This window comes from Juglans microcarpa x Juglans regia, chromosome 2D (assembly GCF_004785595.1).
Source record: "Juglans microcarpa x Juglans regia isolate MS1-56 chromosome 2D, Jm3101_v1.0, whole genome shotgun sequence".
In the NCBI taxonomy this organism is placed as follows: domain Eukaryota; kingdom Viridiplantae; phylum Streptophyta; class Magnoliopsida; order Fagales; family Juglandaceae; genus Juglans; species Juglans microcarpa x Juglans regia.
In genome coordinates this window covers 41,629,767-41,651,770 of record NC_054596.1, presented here as the reverse complement: position 1 = coordinate 41,651,770, position 22,004 = coordinate 41,629,767, and the positions used below count along the sequence as shown (strand labels likewise).

The 22,004-nt window shown below is 38.5% G+C and overlaps 3 protein-coding genes across 17 annotated transcripts; 2 read left to right on the top strand and 1 right to left on the bottom strand.

Annotated features, from left to right (window-relative positions):
* Positions 1-488: 488 nt before the first annotated feature.
* Positions 489-7,585, top strand: LOC121249054 (protein CHROMATIN REMODELING 8). Of its 2 annotated transcripts, none has more exons than XM_041147706.1 (8): positions 489-661; positions 1,038-1,186; positions 1,502-2,059; positions 2,223-2,634; positions 3,690-4,560; positions 4,832-5,441; positions 5,595-6,065; positions 6,466-7,585. In XM_041147706.1, the coding sequence occupies exons 2-8, from the start codon at positions 1,097-1,099 to the stop codon at positions 7,150-7,152; spliced, it is 3,699 nt and encodes a 1,232-aa protein (XP_041003640.1). In that variant the 5' UTR covers positions 489-661; positions 1,038-1,096; the 3' UTR covers positions 7,153-7,585. The 2 variants fall into 2 exon arrangements, with proteins under 2 accessions (XP_041003640.1, XP_041003641.1); XM_041147707.1 differs by having other exon boundaries at positions 489-740.
* Positions 7,586-8,003: 418 nt separating this feature from the next.
* On the bottom strand, positions 8,004-10,646 carry LOC121249055 (uncharacterized protein At1g03900-like). Of its 2 annotated transcripts, XM_041147709.1 has the most exons (4): positions 9,999-10,636; positions 9,218-9,508; positions 8,527-8,582; positions 8,004-8,275 (listed from the first exon to the last, which is right to left on the bottom strand). In XM_041147709.1, the coding sequence occupies exons 1-3, from the start codon at positions 10,503-10,505 to the stop codon at positions 8,544-8,546; spliced, it is 837 nt and encodes a 278-aa protein (XP_041003643.1). In that variant the 5' UTR covers positions 10,506-10,636; the 3' UTR covers positions 8,004-8,275; positions 8,527-8,543. The 2 variants fall into 2 exon arrangements, with proteins under 2 accessions (XP_041003643.1, XP_041003642.1); XM_041147708.1 differs by lacking the exon at positions 8,527-8,582 and having other exon boundaries at positions 9,999-10,646.
* A 1,939-nt stretch (positions 10,647-12,585) lies between these two features.
* Positions 12,586-21,753, top strand: LOC121248548 (protein root UVB sensitive 1, chloroplastic). Of its 13 annotated transcripts, none has more exons than XM_041147031.1 (5): positions 12,586-12,743; positions 12,835-12,902; positions 13,184-13,256; positions 19,247-19,289; positions 19,442-21,753. In XM_041147031.1, exon 5 carries the CDS (start codon positions 19,688-19,690, stop codon positions 21,626-21,628), a length of 1,941 nt encoding a protein of 646 aa, XP_041002965.1. In that variant the 5' UTR covers positions 12,586-12,743; positions 12,835-12,902; positions 13,184-13,256; positions 19,247-19,289; positions 19,442-19,687; the 3' UTR covers positions 21,629-21,753. The 13 variants fall into 13 exon arrangements, with proteins under 13 accessions (XP_041002965.1, XP_041002971.1, XP_041002962.1 ...); XM_041147037.1 differs by having other exon boundaries at positions 19,431-21,753; XM_041147032.1 differs by having other exon boundaries at positions 12,590-12,743; positions 12,828-12,902.
* The last annotated feature ends 251 nt before the right edge of the window (positions 21,754-22,004 follow it).

Below are 22,004 nucleotides of genomic sequence, written 5' to 3'. Positions count from 1 at the left end.
TTTTATTTTATCTAATTATTATAATTTTTTTAAATTTTTATATAAAATATAGTAAATAATTTAATTTTTTAAATTTTTAAATAATAATAATATTAAAAAATAATAATTTAATAATATTTTATTCAAATTTCAACTTTCATCTCAACTTATTATCTAAACATCACTTTAAGTTCCTAATATTTTTGAATAATATTTTTGAGCCACAAATAATAAAAAGCCATTATTTAGATTCAAAACTCACATTAATTTATTTTATTTCATTATTACAAATTTATCAAATTTTTATACAAAATATAATAAATAATTTAATTTTTTTAAATATTAAAATAATAATAATACCAATATTAAAAATAATATTTTATTCAATTTATATAATATTATCTTAACTCATTTTTCAATAATGAATTTTGTGAGAGAATTTAATATTGTCATTTTTAAACTATGAGTCGTGAAATTTGTACCAAAAAAAAAAAAAAGTGATTAAAAAAGAAGAAGAAAAGATTGTATGGAGACTGGAGTTAGTTACCCTCGCAGACGCCTCTTAAATCTTGCGGAAGAAGCCACACAATGTTTATATATACGTACTTTGCTATTGAATTTACTGTTTTCAGATAGGAGAATCGGCGCGACGTTGAAGGCGTCGCGGGACTGGGAGGAGGCGGTGAATTTTTTCATCGGCCCCTTGAATTTAGGGTTTCTACAGATTGAATTTTCCATCTTCTGTGGGGGGGGGGTTTGAGGTTTTGGGCCATGCTCCTTGTACTTTCTGAATATTGCCTTTCAAAATTGCTTCAATTTCATATGAGCCAGTTCTGTTTTCTCTGTCCAATTCGTTTCCCCAACTTGTTATGCGAAATGCACGATATGTAATTGTATATTTGAGGACGGAGTGAATGCACATATGGTTTCAATGTGTTGGTTCGAGAAGTAAAGAACATGCACAATTTACTGGCGAGAGAACGTGTTAACAAATATCAATACCTGATTGAAGTGCTGATGTACAACGAAAATAACGTCTGTTTTTTCTTTTTTGGTAGGTGGGCGTTTTGTTGTCTGCTCATGAGATTTGAGTGGATGAGCGACTGGTGCCATTTATATGGAGGAAGACGAGGATAGAATTCTGCTCAGTAGTTTGGGAATAACATCCGCGAATCCTGAAGATATCGAGCGTGACATATTAGCTGGGGTATCAGCCTAGACTCTTAAACTAAAATTAGTGGAATGTGTAAATTTTGTTCGTTGTGTTAGTTTTGAAAAACATTGATGAGCACTTTAGGGAACATGAGGATTGCGTAGAAAATTTCAATCATTGTCAGGGTTACTTCTCTAATTTATGGGTCGCTGAGAGATTGAACTCCATGAGAACCGTTTTTGTTATTAATATCTCCATTGATAGGAGTTGAAGATATTTTTTAGGATGATTATGGGTCTTAGAGGCAACAAATTATGAATTAGTCAATTGAAATGGGGGAATCTGACAATAGCTATTCTTAAATAGCAGGCTGCAAGGAATGATGAGAACAGTGGTGAAGGTGGAGGGAGCACGGAGGAGGAACTTCCTGAGAAGTCAGGGAGTATTGACCCGTCATCCACTAGCCAAGCGAAACTGTACCATAAATTGAGGGCAGTAGAGTATGAAATAGATGCTGTTGCATCCACTGTCGAACAATCCAAGAATGTTTCAAGTAACGATGACAATGCTTATGATGGTAATGACGGTAGGGAGCTAGGAAATCAAGAGGATGGTGGTCAAGTTTATCCTAACGACTTAGACCTCCAGCATGCCTTGGCATCTGATCGGCTAAGAAGCCTCAAGAAAACCAAGGCACAGCTTGAGAAAAAACTTTCCAATTTGCCGAAGGACAACTCTTCCAAAGGTGTTGAACAAGACAAAGCCTTGCGAGATCTGGTCAAGGAGGAGCCAAGGCATAAGAGGAAGCTAAAAGATGTTAAGAAGTCAGGAAAAAAGGTAGAAAAGAGACCGAAGATAGTCAAATTTGAAGAGGATTCTGGTTTTGATGCAATTCTGGATGCAGCATCTGCTGGGTTTGTGGAAACGGTAAGTTTAAACATGGTCTTGAAGTCTACTCAGCACTGTACTTGATGAGATTTGTAGCAGAATTGAAAGGATAGGATTGCAGGATTATTATTATTATTATTTTTCTTTTTCAATGGAAGATTGAGGAATGGTAAGAACTGATTTTACCTTGTTTACATTTTAGGAAAGGGATGAATTCATTCGGAAAGGAATTTTAACTCCGTTTCATAAGTTGAAGGGCTTTGAGCGTCGCCTTCAACAACCGGGGTCATCTAATAGTCACCATGTACCTAGCAAAGAAGATGAGAGTGATGATCTTGTTGCTTCCAGTGTTGCCAGAGCTGTACAGGCAATGTCAGTGGCTGCTCAAGCTCGTTCAGCAACCAAGCTCCTCGATCCAGAAGCTTTGCCAAGGCTTGATGCACCCACTCACCCTTTTCAAAGGCTCAAAACACCTTTGAAACTTCCTGAATCTGCCGAACGAGAGGTAGAAAAGAATAGAGAATCACAAAGAAAAAGGAAAAAGAAACGGCCTCTGCCGGACAGGAAGTGGACAAAGCTCGTTTCTCAGGAAGAAAAACATTTGGAAGAATCTGGTATGTTTCACATCTCTTTGCTTTCGATATAAGTTGGTTCTCTGGGCTTAGTTGTAGCTGAGAATGAGCATCTCAGGTTATTGTTTGCGAACTAACACATAGGTGCTTGGGTTTTCCTTTAGTTGATATTTTTACCTAGGCCTATTTCAGTGTAGCTTTTTCTGAATAGGGTGTAATGTCATGGTAGGAACTTGTTGATGACGTGCATTGTGTTGGTGTTGCACCTTGTCTGGTCATTAGAATTACATCATGTGGCTTGTCAACATGTATACTCCAGTGACCTGCCTTTAGATTAGTCCATTTTATGTCAGTCTGTATTTTGTTTATCATACATTCAATGATTCTTTTGTCTCGCGATGAGTCCAAGTATTACTGTTTCTTCCCAATTTTTTTTATGGAATGACTGTGATCAACATACCGAACCTTTTTTTAAAACCTTTAACTGCCTTCCCTCGTATAAATTGTATGCAGGAAACATGCACACAATCATACCTGCATGGAATCCTTGCCCTCATATTTTAGTTACCAGCACATGAATATGGCCATGTGGAAACAACCTTTTTTTAACCGACAAGTTTATCAGAACTGGGATCTTGTAATAATATGTCATTTTCCACGTTCCCATATATCCTAGGCCACGTTCCCACATGAACGTTCCCAAATATCCCACATTCCCAAGTTCATCTCAAAACTTTTCATAATTTCCTTCTCAAACATCACTCGAACACAAAACATTTCAATTTCAAATCTTCAAGTTTTTCATCTAATCATTATCTAATCATTTCAACTTTCCCAAATTTCCAAACAAAACACAAAAAACAATACAACTTTTGCAAATTTCAAAACAAAAATAATATTAAAATTTATATTCAAACAATATTTTAACTTTATAATATTTTTATTCAACTTTTTCTCTCATTTCCCAAACCCAATAAAACATCTTAACTCAAACAAGTTCACTACTATTAACAGAATTCTCATCTCATTTCATTATCCAAACATGCCCTAAATCATTCTTTGAAATCTTCATACCAACCTTGTTATTTTTCTTGCAGAAGATGCAAGAGATGTGGTGACCTCCAGTTGTGAAGATGAAAAGCCAGAGGATGTTATAAATGTGGATGATCATGAACCTCCTTATGTAACACTAGAAGGCGGGCTAAAAATACCAGAAAACATCTTTTCTGCACTTTTTGACTATCAAAAAGTGGGAGTGCAGTGGTTGTGGGAATTGCATTGCCAAAGAGCAGGTGGGATTATCGGAGATGAGATGGGTCTTGGTAAGACCATCCAAGTCTTAGCTTTTCTCGGTGCACTGCATTTCAGTAATATGTACAAACCGACGATTATTGTCTGCCCTGTTACACTATTGCGACAGTGGAAAAGGGAAGCACAAAAATGGTACCCAAACTTTCATGTGGAGATGCTACATGATTCTGCGCAGGATCCTGTTAATAGGAAGAAGCAAGCCAAGTCTTATGATGGTGATTATGAAAGTGAAGGTTCATTTGAAAGTGAACACGAGGGGCACATCTCATCTAGGAGCAGTGGAAAATGGGATTCCTTGATAAACCGTGTTTTACAATCAGAATCTGGGTTGCTTATCACCACTTATGAGCAACTGCGCATATTAGGGGAAAAATTGCTTGATATTGAATGGGGTTATGCAGTTCTGGATGAAGGACACCGTATTCGGAATCCTAATGCTGAAATTACGCTAGTTTGCAAGCAGCTACAGACTGTTCATCGCATTATAATGACTGGTGCACCAATTCAGAACAAGCTGACTGAACTCTGGTCTCTATTTGATTTTGTTTTCCCTGGGAAGCTTGGTGTCTTACCTGTATTTGAGGCAGAGTTTGCAGTTCCCATATCTGTTGGTGGTTATGCTAATGCTTCACCATTACAAGTATCCACAGCTTACAGGTAGCCTTTGTGATACTTCTGATCATTTTTATAAGGGTCTGGATTTTTAAAATTTTTTTACCATGTACATCCTCATTGAAACCTGACTTCTTTCATCTTGAGTTATTTCAAGTAAGTCTTGAATGTTGAAAGATGCCCTTGCAGAGAGAGGGAGGTGTGAGCAGGAAGAGAATGAATTCAATATTCACTTTGTCAAGTGGGATTTCTTGAATTTATGAATTTCAATTTTTTCCCTACATCAGTTTCTGTGTTGTATTTTATCACCATGCAGGTGTGCTGTGGTCCTGCGGGACTTGATCATGCCTTATCTCCTTCGACGTATGAAGGCCGATGTGAATGCCCACCTTCCAAAGAAGACCGAACATGTCCTCTTTTGCAGCCTCACTGCAGAGCAACGGTCTGTGTATCGAGCTTTCCTGGCTAGCACTGAGGTGGAACAGATTTTAGATGGGAATAGAAATTCGCTTTATGGAATTGATGTCATGCGTAAGATTTGCAACCACCCTGATCTTCTTGAGAGGGAGCACTCGTCCCATAATCCAGACTATGGGAATCCTGAACGCAGTGGAAAAATGAAAGTTGTTGAACAAGTGCTGAAGGTTTGGAAGGAACAAGACCATCGGGTTCTTCTTTTTACACAAACTCAACAAATGCTTGATATTCTTGAGAATTTCTTGGTTGCTGCTGGCTATAGCTACAGGAGAATGGATGGTCTTACTCCCATAAGACAGAGAATGGCCTTAATAGATGAATTTAATAATTCAAATGATGTCTTTATCTTTATTTTGACAACCAAGGTTGGTGGTTTGGGCACAAATTTAACTGGTGCAGACCGGGTGATTATCTATGACCCTGACTGGAACCCTTCAACTGACATGCAGGTATCTTCTCTGTTTGATTCTTTCCCTCCCCCCCTTCCCTTTTCCCTTGTTTTTGTTCTCCTCTGTTTTCATAAAATTCATTCCACTTCAAGAATATTTAAGATAATGGAATACATAATACAGCTGACAGCAAGTTCGGTTTTGTTTTAACAGGCTAGGGAGCGTGCATGGCGTATTGGTCAGAAACGGGATGTAACAGTATATAGATTGATCACACGTGGGACTATAGAGGAGAAGGTGTACCACCGACAGATTTATAAACATTTTCTAACCAATAAGATTTTGAAGAACCCACAACAGAGAAGGTTCTTTAAATCTCGAGATATGAAGGATCTCTTCATATTGAATGATGGCGGAGAGGGTGGGTCAACTGAAACATCTAATATTTTCAGTCAGCTTTCTGAAGATGTAAATGTTGTTGGGTCTCAGAAAGATAAGCAGGATGAGCATAAACCTCTTAAAGTTTCTGCACGACATGCTGATGTTGTTGCACCTGAAAATGGTGACAAATCAGACATTGCAACTTCCGGTAGTAAAGGAGAAGAAAAAGCTGATAACAGCGATGGTGATGTAGATGAAGAAGCAAACATTTTAAGGAATCTTTTTGATGCCCATGGGATACATGTAAGTTTACTCAATATTCTTGCCTACAATCCCTTTACCCACTGCCAGTATTGTTATCTTGTGTTCTCTTACCTTTATTTGATGTCATTAACATTTAACATTAGTTGTAAATTAAAGTTCTTTTTCTTCCTGAATGTTCGTCTGGTTGCATAGGGGAAAGCAGGCAAGCTAATATGTAGTGATAAGGGAAGCCTTGTCACAATTCTCCGAGTGTCACAAAAGAACTTGGATTTTAATGGGGTTACCTATACTCAAAGCTGATTTTGGTGCAAGCCACTTTTTCATGAGAAGGCATTAATTAACTGTTTATATTAGGATACCGCGTTGCTCCATTAGACTGTTAATTTTTCTGAACAGAGTCATTTCTCTTTTGTGCCTCCCACTTGTTTTAATTTTACAGAGTGCTATGAACCATGATGTGATCATGAATGCCCACGATGAGGAGAAGATGAGGCTTGAGGAGCAAGCTTCCCAAGTTGCACAGAGAGCTGCAGAAGCATTACGCCAGTCACGAATGCTCCGAAGTCGGGACAGTATATCTGTCCCAACATGGACTGGGAAATCTGGGACTGCTGGTGCACCATCATCTGTGCGCCAGAAGTTCGGTTCAACTGTGAACTCTAAGTTGGCAAATAGTAGTCAGCAGTCAAATGAATTCTCCAGTAATGGAATTAGTAATGTAAATGGCATTGCCGCTGGGGCATCTGCTGGGAAGGCACTATCTTCAGCTGAACTCTTGGCTAGAATCCGAAATAACCAAGAAAGAGCTGTTGGTGCTGGACTTGAAAATCAGCCAGGGTTGGCTTCAAGTTCTCGTAACCAGGCAAGATCTATCGATGTTGGGCCTTCTAGATCATCGAAGAACATAGCTGGAGTACAACCTGAAGTATTGATACGTAAGATCTGTACATTTATACAGCAAAGAGGCGGAAGTACCACTTCAGCCAGCATAGTGCAGCACTTTAAAGACAGGATACCTACGGAGGATCTGCCTCTGTTCAAGAATCTTTTGAAGGAAATAGCAACACTGGTGAAAGACCTGAATGAATCATGTTGGGTTTTAAAGCCAGAGTATCGAGAACAATAATATCGTCAACCACTGGTAATCCCTGTGCATGCCTTGTTTTGACTTCATCAAATATTCATCATCAAGGATCTGGAGCCCATATTCAACCGCTTAGTCGCAAAGGTGACAGAGAAGAAGCTAAGCTCCCTTTATAGTTTCTAGGTACTTTTTTTTTTTTTTTGGGCCTTTCCGATTCAGACCACAACGAACACACCCTTTTACTGTACAGTATTAAATTCCAAAGGTTAAAGGTTTTTTTTTTGGAAGACAATGAGCAGAATTAGATCAGAAATTCTCTTAAAAAAGGATTAGGAGCAATACGAGAGCCTATTGCTGGGATGTATCAGATACAGGCAACATTGCCTTCTTTTTTTCTTCTTTGCGAATCAGACAGTTTTGTATATGCATTGATTCGTCGACCAGTTTCCATGTAATTTATTTATTTTTATGTTAAGGAATCCCATTATCATTATCATATATTTTAATTTCTGATTAAAAAAAAAAAACCCATTTATGCGCACAGAAACAGGTACCACTGTTTGCTCAATCCAAAACCAGCTCTGCACGAGAAAGTAGGACAAGGTGGATCCTCTTAGCATCCACTGTTAGCATCGCTACAATTCGGAAACTGTGAAGTTTGTAAAGGGAAGGAATTAGCCACTATCATTGGCCAATGGCCATTTCATTGCTCGTTTCAACGTCCAGCTATGACACTACTACATTAGTTGTGCCTTTCTAGTCCTAGATTTACTGTTAAAAAACAGCATGCCTTTTTGTTTCAGTTACAGGGCTAAACTCACCCAATTTAGATAGATAGCCAGCCATGCCACATTCTAGTTGACAAAAACATTGTATCGGCAAACCAGGCATAGAAAAGAAAAATAAGCCTTTGTTATATAACTATGATCTTATACGTTCAAGTGGGACAGAAGAAGCATACATAGGTATATTCCAGGGGACATTATTTTCCAAAGATATTTACTTTCTAATTTCATTCTCATTTTCTTTTGTTACTTTTTTTTTTCAAAAGACATCAAACAAGGATCTCAATCACAATTAATAAATGCTCACACAATCAAAAAGCTGCCCATCCCGATGCCGCCGTCTTCGTCGACCCTGATCCAGTTGCTGAGGGAAGATTTCTCTGCAAATCCCAACAAGCAATGTGCTATGAACATAACGTTCACATTTAAACACAGATTGAAATCAATCACTTGGTATACAAATTTACTACATATATTAGTAAAAAAATGTGAGGTTTAGTAGAGCAAGAGATTATTCGGTACGCTTTCTGTCTGGGAAGTCTATCAACCAAGTGAACACAAGCAGGCATGAAGATAAGTTTATTGTAGTAGAAAATAGCATATCGAAATTTATACTCCATGTGATTCCTACCAGATGAGATCAGCACCTCAAGTTTTGGACCAGCAACGAAGTTTATAACAATGTCTTTGGATAAACATAGAAAACTGGTGACCATATAATAAGCACACATCAAGGATCCCTCAAAGAATTGTAATATCCAACATAAACTACTTGGGCACATCATGTAACAAGACTAAACAGGAGCCTGAGCAGTTAGCAAATCATTTTTTCAGGGATCCTTACATGATCAATTCATTTGCTATGTCAATCCGGCTAACATTTTGTAAATGGAATCTATATCAGTCTTTCTTATTACAGAGTGACATTTGCTAAAATCTTCTACAAATTTTTTTTTTGATAAGTAAAATCTTCTACAAATTTGGCACTTAATGCAGGCCATCTCATGTTTTTAGCTTTAATTAGGCAAAAATGATACATGCAGTCAATAGCAGAGAACAGAAATAGGCAGTAAGAAGACCACCGTGCCTCTTTTTTTGATAAGTAAGAAGACCACCGTGCCTCTTTCTGCAAACTAAACTAAAGATTTCCTACCTCCGCATTAGGGAAGAGAAAGCATGTCATTCTTTTTGATAAAAGAGATCAGCATAAAATGGAAATGCCAGATTTTGCATTTCAGGGCAGTTACAACATATTGAGTTTCGAGTTCTCATAAAATGTGAATCACGAGGGAGATAATGAGGGTGAAGGGTCGAGGGCAAACCTCAAGTGGAGAAAGGTCTGACAAAGGATCATTAGAATGCCTCACATTTTCCTTAGATTCCTTGAGATCGACCCTGTGGTGACTGGCAGAGGTCATCCGAGCAGCAGCAGGATCATTGGGAGGAGGAGGGAGTGGAGACCTAATTTTTCCCACCCCAGTGGGTGGTGGGGCAAGGCCCAAAGCTTTAGGCTTTCCAGTTCCAGAAACCCCCACTGTCAGACCAGCCGCTGAAAGCATACCAGTTCCACTAGTTTGTTTGGGCTTCACATTTATCCGGATTGTTTCTCCTTCCTATAATAAAAGCATGTTTAAGTCAATTCCATCCAGAAATAGAACCGGAGAAAAAATTTAAGCCGTCATAAGGTTGCACAAAGGCAGGTTGAAGAAAGATCGCCGCCCTCAGTGTATCAAAGTCTATGCCAATAATAACTAATAATCACTCCTTTTTTTTTATAGGTAATAATTAATAAGCACTCTTCTATTCAAAACATAAAATTCACACAAATGCACTACACTCATTTTACAAAATCAAACATGATTCCAGTCCAACACATTCAACTGTACAGAGATAAACAACACCACTACTCTTAGAAACTTACAGACACCGATTGCACTAACAGCACATTCATCTACACCCAAAATGAAAATTTTCTCACAAATTAACAACACATACCAAATACCGCATTCAATTTTGCATCAAACTAAGCAAAAAAACAAAATAAAAAAAAAATAGAATTTTTTTAACAACAATTTCTCAGTTTCTATTCAACAGAAATCATACCTTCAATCTATGATTAACAGCGGGATGGATATCGATGTGGGTATCGTCAGTGGCCTCCCCACTCTCGTTCTTCTCGTGCTCTCTCCGGACGTACTTGTCGTGGTCGGAGAGCGCCACGTTGAAATCGAAAGCCTCGTTGCGCTCCGCGAAGCCGAGCCCCACGAAGGCGTGCTTGCCCTGGCCGTCCTCGATCTTGAGGACGAAGTAGCGTGACGAGTCAAGGACGGTCTCGACGGAGCTCTCGCGGGGCTGGTCGGGTAAGACGAAGCAGGCGGCGAAGAGGTCCCCCGATGCCGGGTCCTCGAGCCGGATCTCGCAGCGGGCCTTGCAGGAAACGACCCGAAGGCGACCCGACCAGATCTTGTCGGACTGGAGCCAATCGCCGCACTTATAACCGCCGGAGGTGGTCAGGGGCGGAATTTTGTAGACGGCCACCTCCCGGACCACCAAAAGGGTCTGCTCCAAGGCGGCCTCATCGTCCTCCTCCTCCAGCTGGTTAAACGACATAGTTCTTTCGAGTTTCTTCTGGGAATTGAGAATGTAGGTAATTTTCACTTTTGGGGGAAGAATGAAGGATGAGAAAGCGAAGGAATTTTTTTTTTGGGGGGGGGGGGGGGAGATGGTGAGGAGGAAGAAGGTATATTAAAATCAAATGAGAGAGAGAGAGAGAGAGAGACGTGGGTTTGAAGAGAGTGTTTGAAAGGTGAACTGTCGTTAGGAGAAAAAAGGCAAAGCATTTTTTTTTTTTTTTATTTTTTTTTTTTTTATGTTTTTGGATAGTGAGATATGGTATTTTAAATAAGTTGAATAAAATATTATTAAAATATATTTTTAATATTATTATTGTTTTAAAATTTAAAAAAATTGAATTGTTTATTATATTTTGTATAAAAATTTAGAAAAATTATAATAATAAAATGATATGAAATCATCTCTAAATCTAAACAGGCCTATTTTGAAAATGAATATTTGCATAAGAAGGAGAAAGAACCACCACCTACTAAACAAGGATTGGTTTTTGCACAAAATCAAACTATCTTATCTTATCTCATCTTATATAATTGTTATAATTTTTCTAAACTCTCATATAAAATATAATAAACAATTCAATTTTTTTTAAATTCTAATACAAAAATTATATTATAACAATATTTTATTCAACTTTCAACAAAATAACTTATCTCATTTCATATGAACTGCGTAATTATCTACAAAATTCCTACTTAATTATCTACAAAATTCCTACTTAATTTAATGACTTAGGCCTCTATTATACAGATGAATTGGGACGAGAAATACGTAAATAGTAAAGAAATAATTTGAATTAAAATATTTTATTAGATTTTGAAAAATAAGAAAGAAAAAGTTAAATAAAAATATTAGAGTAGCAAAATACAGTCGTGGAGTGTGCAAACACCGCACAATCTTTTTAAAAAAAGTGAGGCTCACTATTAAAAAATTAATTATTTTTTATGTAGATTTCATATTTACTTACTTTTTTCATATGGATTGAGCGGCTCCATGACTGTAAATATCATTTCTCAAAATATTATAATCTTTAAAATTAAAATATTATTAAAATATCATTTTATAACATTGATTTTGTTTTGAGATTTTAAAAAGTTGAATTAATTTTTGTGCTTTGCTTAAAAGTTTAGAAAAATTATAATGATTAGATGAAAAAGTTAAAAATTTAAAATTGAAAAGTGTTTGTATTTAAATGATATTTGAATGTTGAGATAAGATGAATTGAAACCATTTGTGAAACCAAATAAGACCTTATTGAACAAGAAAAAAAATCGGATACATGATTTAGAGATTTAAGATTTTAGGTTAAATACATCAAGTAAAGGGAAATATTATAAGGAAGCCTTACCCCCACATACTTCCACTTAATTAATATGTGATTTGTCATTTTTATCATCTATTTAAATACACATATATTTAAGCATTAAAATAAAAAGGTAAAAATGAAAAATTACATGCTACTTACGTGAAGTGTGTAGTGTAAACTTTATGTAGAATTTTTCATTAAGAGAAATATTATTAATTGAAAATTAATAATTATTAGTCATTTTTTAAATATAAATGATATAATACTTTCAATTAGTCGTGTACACACTGTTTTTAACAACACAATAATATACTATGAAATAATGGGATCCTTAATAAAAAAGAAGGAGCATATTATTTGACAATTATATTTGATCAAATTAAAAAAATAATAATTTTGTCATCTTTTCATAATTTAGAATTTCCTTAAAAGAGAACTTATTTGGAAATTAGTTTTTGTCAAGGAAAATACAAGATTTCTCTATTAAAACCTATAAATTTTAGTTATGAAAGATATAATTTTAGGTCTCGTTTAGTTACGCAGATAAAATGAAAGTTAAATAAAATATTATCAAAATATAATTTTTTTATATAATTTTTATTTTAAGATTTATATAAAAATTTAAAAGGTTATAATAATTAAATAAAATAATATAAAATAACGATGATTTGTATAATCAAACTAGGCGGTAGTGTTAGGTATCATTTTCCATCGATCCAGCGAAGTTCCCTGAGCCGGGATGGGCTTGGGTGGGGAATAATGGTTTGGGCCTCGAGAGCAGTAAATAAAAGAAACCAATGGTTTCTTTGGAACAGGAACAAATTGGGAGGACCGTTAAAGCCCTGGCCATTGTTTATCTTCTTCACGAACTCCCTCTGTTAAACCCTAGCACGAAGACTCTGTTGGGCAAGGTACTTGATTCTTCTTGCTACGATTCTGTTGGTTTTATATCCGCTTTTAGGTGTTTGATTTTGGCATTTTATGTGGGATTTCAGTGGATAGAACGACTGGTGAAAATGTATCTCCAGTTTTACATAAACGAGAATGGCGACAAAGTCTACACTACTAAGGTACGGCTTTGTATCCAGTTTTGAACGGCGTTGTGTCCGTTTAAGCTTGTAGGTGTTTGTGGTTGTCGAGTGTACAAGCACACATGTGAACCCTCCCTCCTCTCCTCCATCTTCAGAAAATATTTATTTAATGCAGTGAAAGAAATCAATGTATTTCCTGTCATAAATGTGCCGTTTGGCATTAGTGGATGGTGCTTTCTTTTTCTTGTTTTATTTTCTTACGAGCTAGTTTAAATTTAACGCAAGTAGGCTAACAATTATATATTTAAATGGTGCTGTAGGTCATGTGTATTTACAATGCAGTGCTAAGTGTCAGCGTAAAGGAGTACTAATGCAGTTGAAAATCTTTGTTCGGTAATGAAAAATGTGATTTTTTTTTTCAAAAACTCATCTTAATAATAAATAGAACTAGTCGAGGTGTGTTAGAACCTGTTAAAGAATAAATTTGTGCATTCTCATTAATAAAGTTCTGGATTGGGGGGTTGCCAGGTTGGTTTTGATAGGTTTAAAATCACGGATATGTCTGATATATCCACATTGAGTGATACTGACTTGTTAGAGACCAATTTTCATGCCAACAGTTTTCTGAGGTCAGTTTGTATAGTGTCGAGAAGGACATGTTGTCCTCGGAATCAGCACAGAAGCAGTCGAGTGTGATGGTCGGAGGTCCCATTGACTTTCTTGTGCTGTCTGTCACGCCAGAGTATGGGTTTTCGATTCCAGTGAAGGATTTGGGCTCTCCAAGAAGTATTGCTCCTCGGGAGATGGGTTTTTGTGATGGAAAAAAGTTGGGGGATTATGTGGGAGGTGATTTTGAGGTTGGGATGGGACTTCTGAAACTCTTGTGGTACCTAGTGAATCTGTTGTAACTAGTGCTTCAGGTTCAGACTCAAACATGCAATTGGCTCTGTTTGACAATAATAGTATTGGTGGGGAGGGGGCTGTTTTAACCCCCTTGTGTACTCTTCCTCCCAGTTCTAAATACGGGAGTAGTCCGTCAAACTGGGTGTTTAAGAAGGTAGAGGAATTACAAGCTGTTATTGAGATCTCTTTTGGAGGTTATGAAGAACAATTCAAGGCCCTTCTTGTGGCACTTGAAGATAGCCATTCGAAATCAGCCACAAAGCGGGATAGGGAACTTAAAAGGTTAACTTGTTCCATCAATTACGATGTAAAGGAAGGGAGTGGCGGAAGGGAGAGATCGAAAGGGAGGGGCAATCTATGTCCAAATGAAGCCTAAGATTTTATCTTGGAATGTACGGGGGTTTAATGATCGCAATAAATGCCTTCGTATCAAATCTTTATTGTGAATGTGGAAGGGTGATGTGGTGTGTTTCCAAGAAACAAAGCTGCGTTTTATTGATAGAAGAATTGTGCGGAGTTTATGGGGGTGCTCGTATGTGGGTTAGTCTTATTTAGCCTCTTGGGGAGCCTCAGGCGGTGTATTATTAATGTGGGATAAAAGAGTGGTTGAGGTGATTGAGGAGTGTATTGGAGATTTCTCGGCGGCGACTTTATTTAAAAATGTGGATGACGGATGGGAATGGGCATTTGTAGGCTCCTATGGTCCTAATGTGGATAGGGAGAGGAGAAGGTTGTGGGAGCAGTTGTCGGGCATATACTCTCTATGGGATGTGCCGTGGTGCATGGGGGGTGATTTTAACATTACTTGCTTTCCAAGCGAGCGATTAGGGCATTATCGGAACATTGTGGCTATGGAGGAGTTCTCTGAGTTCATTTTTGATCTGGATCTCATGGATCTCCTCCTGGAAGGGGGGAGTACACTTGGTCAAATGGTTGAGTGTGGTCAAAATTGGACAGATTCTTCGTCTCTCATTCGTGGGAAGCCCACTATTCGGAAGTCAGTCAGAAACGGTTAGCCCAAATCAGCTCAGATCATTTTCCTTTATTACTAGATTGTGGGGGCATTCACAGGGGTCGCCGGTACTTCAAGTTCGAAAACATGTGGCTAACATCGGTTGGATTCGTAGAGATGGTGCGTACTTGGTGGTCATCGTATCATTTTATTGGACTCCCAAGTTTTATTCTTGCTGGCAAGCTGAAGGCATTGAAACAAGATTTGAAGAAGTGGAACTTGGAAGTTTTTGGCCATATCGATGATCAGAAGTCAACACTGTTGGAGGAATTGCAGGAGCTAGAGGGCAAAGAAATATTGGGAGACAATTCGGAGGAGGTGTTATTGAGGAAGGGTACGGTTATGACAAATTTGGAAAGGGTTCTGTTGTCGGAAGAGATTTCATGGCGCCAAAAATCTAGGGCCCTTTGGTTGAAAGAAGGTGATAAGTGCATGAAGTTCTTTCATAAAGTGGCCAATTCACATCAGCGCAACAACGTTATTGAGTCTCTACATTCAAGTTCTCAGGTGCTATCCTCTCCCCCTGAGCTAGAAAACCACATTGTGCACTATTATGAGACCCTTCTCTCAGAAACGGTTTCTTGGAGGCCGAAGCTTGATGCCTTGCCTTTTGAAGCAATTGACTCTCAAAGTGTGAGTGTATTGGAGAGACCTTTTGATGAAGAAGAGATCTACAAGGTTATCTCTGGGATGGCCAAGGATAAAGCACTAGGCTCGGATGGGTTTTCTATGGGTTTCTTTCAAACTTGTTGGGACATAGTGAAAGTTGATGTTTTGCAGGTCTTTAGTGAATTTCACTCTTTTCAAAAGTTTGAAAAATCCTTTATGGAACGTTCATTGTGCTCATTCCTAAGAAACATGGGGCTTCGAATATTGAGGATTTCCGCCCTATAAGCTTGGTTAGTGGTGTTTATAAGATTATTTCAAAGGTTCTAGCTAACAGGTTAAGCCCTGTGCTGGAACATATTATCTCCAAGCCTCAGAACGCATTTATCCGTGGGAGACAAATCCTTGATTCGGTGCTTATCGCAAATGAATGCTTGGATCATAGACTGCGGGAGGGAGGTTCAGGGATTCTTTGCAAGCTTGACATGGAAAAGGCATATGATCATGTCAACTGGGAGTTCCTCTTATACCTGCTTGAGAGTTGTGGTTTTGGGAATAGGTGGATTTCCTGGATGCGTCATTGTATTTCAACTGCCCGGTTTTCAATTCTAGTTAATGGTACACCGGCTGGTTTCTTTGATAGTTTCCTGGGATTACGGCAGGGAGATCCTCTTTCTCCTCTTTTGTTTGTTATAGTTATGGAGGCTTTAAGTCGGATGGTGCAGGCTACTGTTGATGGAGGTTTCTTATATGGTTTTCAGGTGGGCAGTGGGTCTGATGGCCCTATTATCATTTCACATCTTCTTTTTGCAGATGACACCTTAATCTTTTGTGAAGCGGATAATAGCCAGATCCAAACCTTACGAGCATTGCTACTTTGCTTTGAAGCAGTGTCAGAGCTTAAAGTGAATCTTGGTAAGTCCGAGATGGTTCCGGTGGGTGAGGTCTCAAATTTCCTTAGTTTAGCAAGTTTTTTGGATTGTAAGGTGTCTTCTTTACCAATGAAATATTTGGGTCTTCCGCTGGGAGTAACTTTCAAGGCTAGAGCTATATGGGATGGGGTGGTGGAAAAGATAGAGAAAAGGTTGGCTGGTTGGAAACGGGTGTATTTATCGAAAGGGGGTCGTCTCACTCTTATCAAGAGCACCCTTACTAACCTCCCCACATATTTCTTATCTCTGTTTCCGATGCCTGCAGGGGTGGTGAATAGGATCGAGAAACTTTTTAGGACATTCTTATGGGGGGGTTTGGAGGAGGAGAAGAAGATTCATTTGGTTAGTTGGAAGATAGTATGTGCCCCAGTTGTTTATGGGGGTTGGGAGTGTGTAATTTGAAAACTTTTAATAAAACTCTATTGGAGAAATGGCTATGGAGATATCACTCGGAGGGAGGATCATTGTGGAAGGAGATTATAGATGCTAGATATGGTGTTACTTGGGGTGGTTGGTGTTCCAATGAAATGAGAGGGGGATATGGAGTGGGTTTATGGAAGTTTATATAAGGAAAGGCTGGCCTTGTTTCGAAAAACATATTCGTTTTGTAGCTGGTGAGGGTAGTCGTATAAGTTTTTGGCGGGACGTGTGGTGTGGTGATCATGCATTGGAAAGGGCTTTTCCGGCTCTCTATGTTATTGCAGGTAATAGGGAGGCCTTAGTGGCGGATATGCGGCCATTTGTTCCTGGTTCTCATCAGTGGAATATTCTTTTTAATAGGGATTTTCATGATTGGGAATTATCTATTGTCTCAGATTTTTTTCGGTCTATTATATTCCATGGGGACTCTTCTGGCACAGTGTGACAGTTTGAAGTGGAGGTCTAGTAAGCACAAAAAATGTAATGTTAAGGCGTATTATAACATTTTGGTTACACAGGACCATAATCCATTTCCCTGGAAGAATATTTGGAGGTCTCGTGTGCCTTCTAAAGTAGCATTTTTTGTATGGAACGCCGCTCTTGGGAAGATCTTGACTACGGACAATCTGCGGAGGAGAGGATGTGTAGTGATGGATTGGTGTTGCATGTGTAAGAAGAATGGAGAATCTATGGACCATCTCTTACTACATTGTGAAGCGACAAAGGTGTTGTGGGATGAGATCTTTCAAAGGGTTGATGTTGCTTGGGTTATGCCTTTGAGGGTGGTGGATTTGTTAGGTTGTTGGAGGAAGATGCAAGGCTGTCAGCAAGTGGCAGCAGTGTGTAAGATGATCCCGTTGTGCATCATGTGGTGTATTTGGTCGGAAAGGAATGCACGCTGCTTTGAAGATAAGGAACGCTCATTAATTGAGCTGAATAAGTTCTTTCTCGACACCTTACTGCTTTGGTTTTCCGTTATTGTATTAAACGGGGACAATGTCCATGATTTCGTGTCTTTAATTTCTCGTACTTAGAATGTATTTAGGTGTTCTTTTGTATACTTCTTGTGTACATGGCCTATGCCTGTTTCATTCATATCAATAATATTATTTTCTTACTTATCAAAAAAAAAAAAAAAGGTGTCAATTCATTAGTTTTTAAGAATGAAGATGGATGAGTAAAACTTCTGACTTTTCTTATCAATTTTAGGTTCATAATCTATGATACCCCATATTGAGTGAGCTTATGGCAAATGGGATCTCATATTACTTGGAAGAGAGAAGTTCTTGTTCCGTGATTTTAAGGGGCTCCAATTGTACCATTTGAGTAGTCCTTTTGGAGTATGGCCTAGATGTGTCTTGGGCCTTCCTTGAGTCATTACAAATGGTATGTGAGCCAATGCCAATGAGAAATGTGGGACTTGAATCGTGCCACCTATGATGGAAAGACCTGACAAAATGTTGGGAATTTTTTTTTTTTTTATATAGGTTTAAGCATAGAGCCTGTCAAGACATACAACCTTGTCACCACTTGACAAAATGTTGGGAATTTAAAGGGTGGAGATTTGATACCCCATATTGAGCAAGTATAGGTGGTGAATAAGATCTCACGTTGTTTGTGAGGGAGAAGTTCTTGTTCTTTATAATGATTTCATGGGCTCTGGTTGTAGCATTTGACTAGTATTTTTGTAATATGGCCCAAATGTGGCTTGAGCCTTTTTTGGGTCGTTGCTTAACCATATTTTCTATATAATGCGGGTTCAAGAGAGGACTAATGAAGCTATTAAATATATTGCTGTCAGGGTGCTTGGATATTGACATTGATATTTTTTGAGTTTGAATTTGTTATAAAATTTAGTACTCAAATTTGATACCAGAGAGCTAAACTCTAGGACATAATAAAACCAGTTGATTTTAATTCATTAACACATCTTGCGTTCACCCCATTAAATTGAGGTTTTAGTTGAAAACTAAGGGTAATTAAGATTTCTTGGGGAATTGCTTATGTTATTTTTAAATCTGCTTGATATTGATGCAAAAGACTTCACGTCCTATACCCCATTGAATCCTGATATATAATCATTGAAATCTACATGATCTGGGGATTTGTTTTCCAGTGGGTGGGTTTTGGAGAGTATTTGTGGATGGATGCTGCATGAAAAATTTGTTACTGAATGTAGTTTATGATTGATTTGGCTAGTCTTTCTTCTCCAGCGTATTCTATCCATGGATGAAAGCTCACATGTCTTTCTTGCTCTCTTCTCCCACTCCAACTTGGTGTATGTTTTATGTTGAACTCTCATTTTTATCATTAACAAAGCTTATCTTACTTGTATGAAAAAAAAAATGTGAAATTGTGGCTTTGTACCTCTAAATGGCTAAAGGGATTGTTCTGTAGTGAAATGATATGGTACGAAAACAAATTAGTTAAGAATCATAAACATTTTTTTACATTTTTTTCTACTCTTTGCTCTCCCTTGTTGACTGTCATTTTTTTTCTTCTTTATACAGAAAGAATCACCACTTGAACTGGCAACACAATCTGCTCGTCCAGGTAATTTAGTTCTATTAATTTGAGAGTACATGCCAACTCCGGTGCTACCGTTTTCTGGAAACATTATGATAGGATACTGCACATGCATGTATAGAGGTAAAAAATGTAAATAAATAATTTATTGATGAAAGCTCTATAAAGTCATTGTGCAGGTAATCAAGCTTTAAGAAGTTCTATGGGCTGAAAACTGTTCTACATTCTCTAGAGCCAAGTTTGAAAAATCAAGGCAAGGGAGTGCAAGAATAACCCCATTTTCATCAAAGAAACTCAAGTGGAGAGATTGCAATCCCAAGTTGCAAAGGCTGAGCTTTTATTACGAGCTTGATTTCTAGTGTTTTTTTTTTAAGCAAAGAGTGAGGATAAATGACCCAGCAAAGGGTGGCGGTATAGTGTGAGAGATGGACCACGCTTTTAGGGCCACATGCCTTGCAGGAAATTTGATGTCTCCTACCTTACTAACTCGGACACCAAGATGGCCATTTTTCTCTGCATGTGTATTGTCACTTAGTTTGAAGTCATCCCCATTCCCATTTCTTGCCAAGGCTAGTGCTAGTGCTATTGCTCGTGGTCATGGTTTTCCTTATATTAGCCAACAGATTGATAATTTGGAAAAAAACAGGGGCAACCCTTCTCAATTTCATTCTCTGTTCCATCATCTGCTGCTGGGTGATGTTAGTTGCTGCTGCTGCAGTGACGACGGCAGCAGCAGCGGCAGCAGCAACAACAACAACAACAATAATGGTGGTTGGAATAATCCTTACGGTTTTGAGGGATCTTGGTGGTGGCATGACGATTCTTCACAGTCTCATTACCCTTTTCTCGTGGTATTAATACTCTGCTGGTCCATGTTATGCTGCTTCTGCCATTTGCAATTTGCCAAATCTGCTCTCGCAAGAACTACTGCTACTGGTGCTTTTACCTCTCAGGAGGAGTCTGAGTCATTGGAGCCACGGTCTGTCTGGGAAGTAAAGGGAGGTGAGTGGACCAAGCTCATCCCTGATAATTATTATGATGCATACATTGTTGCCCAACTTGATACTGGAGCTGGTATTAGACTCACTCAATCCTTCATCCAAGAGAGGGTATGGTTGTGCTGCAGAGATCTCTTTATGCGTTTGATGCTCCCAGAAGGTTTTCCACACAGTGTAACCAATGATTACTTGGAATACTCGCTATGGAGAGGAGTCCAGGGCATCGCTAGCCAAGTCAGCGGCGTGCTTGCCACGCAGTCCTTGCTCTATGCCATTGGATTGGGGAAAGGAGCCATCCCTACTGCTGCTGCTATCAACTGGGTTCTCAAAGATGGAATTGGGTATCTCAGCAAAATTATGCTCTCCAAGTACGGGAGGCATTTTGATGTTAATCCCAAGGGATGGAGGTTGTTTGCTGATCTTTTGGAAAATGCTGCTTTCGGACTGGAGATGCTGACTCCTGCTTTTCCACATCTTTTTGTTCCCATTGGTGCTGCTGCTGGAGCAGGACGCTCAGCTGCTTCACTCATCCAGGCTGCTACCAGGAGCTGTTTCTATGCTGGTTTTGCCGCTCAAAGGAACTTTGCTGAGGTAATTGCCAAGGGTGAAGCTCAAGGAATGGTGAGCAAGTCTATTGGTATCATGCTTGGTATAGCATTGGGTAATTCCATTGGTTCCTCTACATCTCTTGCTCTTGCTTCTTTTAGTGTGGTTACTTGGATCCACATGTTTTGCAATCTGAAGTCATATCAATCCATTCAACTGAGGACTTTAAATCCTTATCGTGCAAGTTTGATATTTAGTGAATATCTCCTTAGTGGCCAAGCACCTCCAACCAAAGAAGTCAATGATGAGGAACCCCTTTTCCCAGCTCTTCCATTTCTTAATTTCAATTCTTTGTACAAAGCGCAACCAGTTGTCCTATCATCCGAGGCAAAGGATGCAGCTGCTGAAATTGAGTGCCGGCTGCAGCTTGGATCTAAGCTCAGTGATCTTGTCAGCAACAAAGAGGATTTACTCGCTTTGTTGAATCTGTATAGAAATGAAGGCTACATTTTGGTTGAGCAAATGGGAAGATTCTGCGTAGTGCTTAAAGAAAGTTCTTTACCCCATGACATGCTCAAGGCATTGTTCCATGTCAATTATTTGTACTGGTTGGAGAAAAGTATGGCAATTGAAGCAAGAAGTGCTTCCTATGACTGTCGAACTGGGGGGAGGCTGCAAATATCTCTAGAGTATGTTCAAAGGGAGTTCAACCATGTCAAGAATGATGGGGAATCAGTGGGTTGGGTCATGGATGGCCTTATTGCAAGGCCTTTACCTAACAGGATTCGAGTAGGGAATGCGGCGTCGTCTTTTGCTTCTTGATACGAACCTCTGGCTCTGGATGACAATTTCCATCTGCAATCAGTTGGACAATTTTAAATATTGCTAACAAATAGAACAATTAATCAATATTTTCAAGTGTGCAATAAAATGGGAATCATCTTTTATTTTTATTTTTTTTATAAAAAATAAAATGTCGTGTTCACACTGGCCATCTCTGGAACCTGAAAAAAGACTTCCTGGGCAAATCCCTCCCTCCCTCACTAATGTTAGATCCTAATGTTACTAAAACTCCCATACCTATTAGCACTCTGTCATTTTACTAAGAATGATGTCCAATTTGCCTCGTTTCTGTTACTTCTCTTCTTTCTTGAAGCAGCTACATACTGATTTGGCTCTCTTTTTATGACCTGTTAAA

Excerpts from the sequence above, each read along its gene's own strand:
- LOC121249054 (XM_041147706.1), top strand. The coding sequence starts at position 1,097 with ATGGAGGAAGACGAGGATAGAATTCTGCTCAGTAGTTTGGGAATAACA. Across the intron at positions 2,060-2,222 it reads CTGCTGGGTTTGTGGAAACG|GAAAGGGATGAATTCATTCG; the intron begins GTAAGTTTAAAC and ends TTTACATTTTAG. Across the intron at positions 2,635-3,689 it reads AAAACATTTGGAAGAATCTG|AAGATGCAAGAGATGTGGTG; the intron begins GTATGTTTCACA and ends TTTTTCTTGCAG.
- LOC121249055 (XM_041147708.1), bottom strand. The coding sequence starts at position 10,505 with ATGTCGTTTAACCAGCTGGAGGAGGAGGACGATGAGGCCGCCTTGGAG. Across the intron at positions 9,509-9,998 it reads CTGTTAATCATAGATTGAAG|GAAGGAGAAACAATCCGGAT; the intron begins GTATGATTTCTG and ends CTTTTATTATAG. Across the intron at positions 8,276-9,217 it reads CAGACCTTTCTCCACTTGAG|AGAAATCTTCCCTCAGCAAC; the intron begins GTTTGCCCTCGA and ends TGGGATTTGCAG.
- LOC121248548 (XM_041147038.1), top strand. The coding sequence starts at position 19,688 with ATGGACCACGCTTTTAGGGCCACATGCCTTGCAGGAAATTTGATGTCT.